General features: G+C 42.5%; 2 protein-coding genes across 2 annotated transcripts in view; both read left to right on the top strand.

The window, feature by feature from the left end:
• SARC_13030 (hypothetical protein) overlaps nucleotides 1-640 on the top strand; it is a 1,680-nt gene extending 1,040 nt beyond the window's left edge. The window contains exon 3 of the mRNA XM_014292849.1: nucleotides 354-640. Within this exon, the coding sequence (XP_014148324.1) occupies nucleotides 354-561 (208 nt within the window). The 3' untranslated portion in view covers nucleotides 562-640. The remainder of the gene's footprint in view (nucleotides 1-353) is intronic.
• A 1,610-nt stretch (nucleotides 641-2,250) lies between these two features.
• SARC_13029 (hypothetical protein) lies at nucleotides 2,251-2,585 on the top strand (the record flags this gene model as incomplete). Its single annotated transcript, XM_014292848.1, has 1 exon — nucleotides 2,251-2,585. A coding segment is annotated over one exon (335 nt), but the record flags the coding sequence as incomplete, so codon positions are not given.
• Nucleotides 2,586-2,858: the final 273 nt, after the last annotated feature.

The following is a 2,858-nucleotide window of genomic DNA, read 5'->3' as shown; positions in this document are numbered from 1 at the left end:
TAGTTAGTTAGTTAGTTAGTTAGTTAGTTAGTTAGTTGTTAGTTAGTTAGTTAGTGTAGTTAGTAGTAGTATATATATATATATATATATATATATATATATGTAGAGGCTTCGTATCGTTGTAGATGCATTGGTGGCCAATTGGGATCGTGCATTCGGCAAACGATACAAACATATATTTCCACCCCCTGCTCTCGTTCGCTCAACACAAATCTGGTTTGTTATAGACAAAAGGGTGGATTGCTCAACCACTGCACGACAACACCACAGCCGGTATACACCATCATCAGCGCATGTTTAAACCGTACTACCATCGCCAATCATCTGATGTCCCATACACAACTACAACACAGTGTGACCAAGCTGAAGCAACAGCATGTGGCAGCAAAGCTGAGGAATGCCGCCAGTGATGTAGCAACGATGAGTAGCGTGGTCGCACAGATGAAGCACCATGACGCGGGATCAACGTCAGACACAGCAAGCCAGACTACCCTACCGACGAATACGCTCACCTCAGCCTCGAGTACGGGCTCTGGCACCAAAGGGAAAGATAAAGCGTGACCGTGCGGCACGAAGATATCCGTTGGCTTATGTATTTGAAGCGCTATATCAATGATTAAAATTCACGAGAAAATGTCAATATTTGATTAAATTAACCAGAAATGTCCTTGGACGATTAACATTCACGAGAAAATGTCCTTGGATGATTAACATTCACGAGAAAATGCCCTTGGATGATTAACATTCACCAGAAAATGTCCTTGGAAGATTAAAATCCACGCGAGAATCTCCTTGGATGATTAACATTCACCAGAAAATGTCCTTGGATGATTAAAATTCACGAGAAAATGTTCTTGGATCATTAAAATTCACGCGAAAATCTCCTTGGGATGATTAACATTCACGAGAAAATGACCTTGGATGATTAACATTCACGAGAAAATGTCCTTGGATGATTAACATTCACGAGAAAATTTCCTTGGTTTGGATGGCGTATGCGGTGGAATTCAAAATTTAGTCAGGCTCAACTGAAAAGTCAGGAGAAATGCTTGCAATCAGAAGTGAAGTCAGGTAAAATGCTTGCAACCCAAAGTAAAGTCAGGTAAAGTAGTTGCAATCAGACGTGAAGTCAGGTTAAATTGCAATCAGAAGTGAAGTCAGATTAAATACTTTCAATCAGAAATGAAATCAGGTTAAATACTTGCAATCAGAATTGAAGCCATTAAATACGTAGTCAAAAATAAAGTTAGGATAAGAATTTACAATCAGAAGTGAAGTCAGGTTAAATGCTGGCAATCAGAAGCGAGGTCATGTTAAATACTGACAATCGAAAGTGAAATCAGGTTAAATTGCAATCAGAAGTCAAATCATGTTCAATATACTTGAAATCAGAAGTGGAGTCATTTTTTTACTTGCAATTAGAAGTTAAGTCATCCTGTTAAATACTTGAAATCAGAAGTGAAGTCAGGAGCGAGCTGTAAAGCGAGTAAAACTTCCTTTCAATAATATTTAAAAATTGATCATTCAGAATCTCAACTCACTACTGTTGAATTTACCGGGTTTTGGCGGGTCAGATTTGTATTCAAACAGAAGTCAAAACATGTGGTAATAAACTTTTTGTTGCACACACGAAACTCTTGTCTACTACCTTTAATGTATGCGTCTCGCACTACTTAAGCAGATGACACAGCTAAACCCAACAATAGAGTAGCACTAGTCCATAGCATTATGTCCGAAGATGAATTGAAACGGAGTATGTTATGCAGCGACGGTGATAGATTCTACAGGAAAAAGATCAACATGGTGACGAATACTACGGTAAAAGCTGTGATGAGATCGCCAACCGGAATCCGTTTAGCAACTACCCTGATCGAAAAGATTTGATCGCATCACTACGAGATTACCGACCACGGGCTAAACAAGGTGCTTGCCCAGAATACCACGTATCCCCGAACTGAGTCTAGGGTTTAGGGTTTTGGGCCCGGCCGCGTGGTCTCAAACTATGAGAACACACAGAATGTCACAGGGTAAAATACTATGAACATTTTGAGGCCCGTGCCAGTAGACCACTGTCTTAATAATATCTAGTTAAAAAAGTCTGTATCTAGCACCGACCTTTGTGTTTCAGTCAATACTACATCACAATTAGATATTAGGCAGTACTCTATCTTTTTCTTTGGGCGGCGTTTTTTGAATTTAGCGATTGAGCATCAAATTTAGGTGATTTTGGGTGAGATTTTGTTGGCAGCCATGGTTAAACAGAAGGCAGTTGTGTTAATGGGTGGAGATTCGGATAATTTGTGGGCAAGGTCCGAATATATTGATTTGGTGCGTACAAAAGTAGTCTACACGGGCCTTGGTGAGGGCCAGGCGACAGAAAAAGTGCGCATCCTGAAGCAGGCGATCACACAGGATATTCCCGTGTCGCTTCAGGGTCGGATGCTCCCGGCAATAAGAGTAGATCCGGATTGGCTTGTGGCGTACACCAGGCTGTATGCTGATGTTTGGTCCAAGTTTAGAAAGGGAGAAAAGGCCTCGGCGGTGGCGAGTTTTGCGAGATCGCCGCGCCAGGATACGGAGAAGATGTATGAGGTACTCCAGGAGTTAATTATGTTCATGTGTAGGCGATCAATGTTAAGGTGTTGGTAGATGAGGTGGTGACCAAGAAGAGAACCCCTCAGTGCACGTAGCGTCGGCTACCGACTACCTGGCTGCCATGCAAAAGCAGTTGGCGGCATAACAGGCGGACCACCCCGTCCGTCAGGAGAGCCAAATGGAGCGATGGCGAGGACGATCAGCGAGACGAGTGATGAGGCAGTTGAGGCTAGCGCGCCTAAGAAGCGTGTGCCGAAAACTGC

Source organism: Sphaeroforma arctica, assembly GCF_001186125.1.
Source record: "Sphaeroforma arctica JP610 unplaced genomic scaffold supercont1.2829, whole genome shotgun sequence".
NCBI classification, from domain to species: Eukaryota; class Ichthyosporea; order Ichthyophonida; genus Sphaeroforma; species Sphaeroforma arctica.
This window is presented reverse-complemented; position numbering and strand designations above follow the sequence as displayed.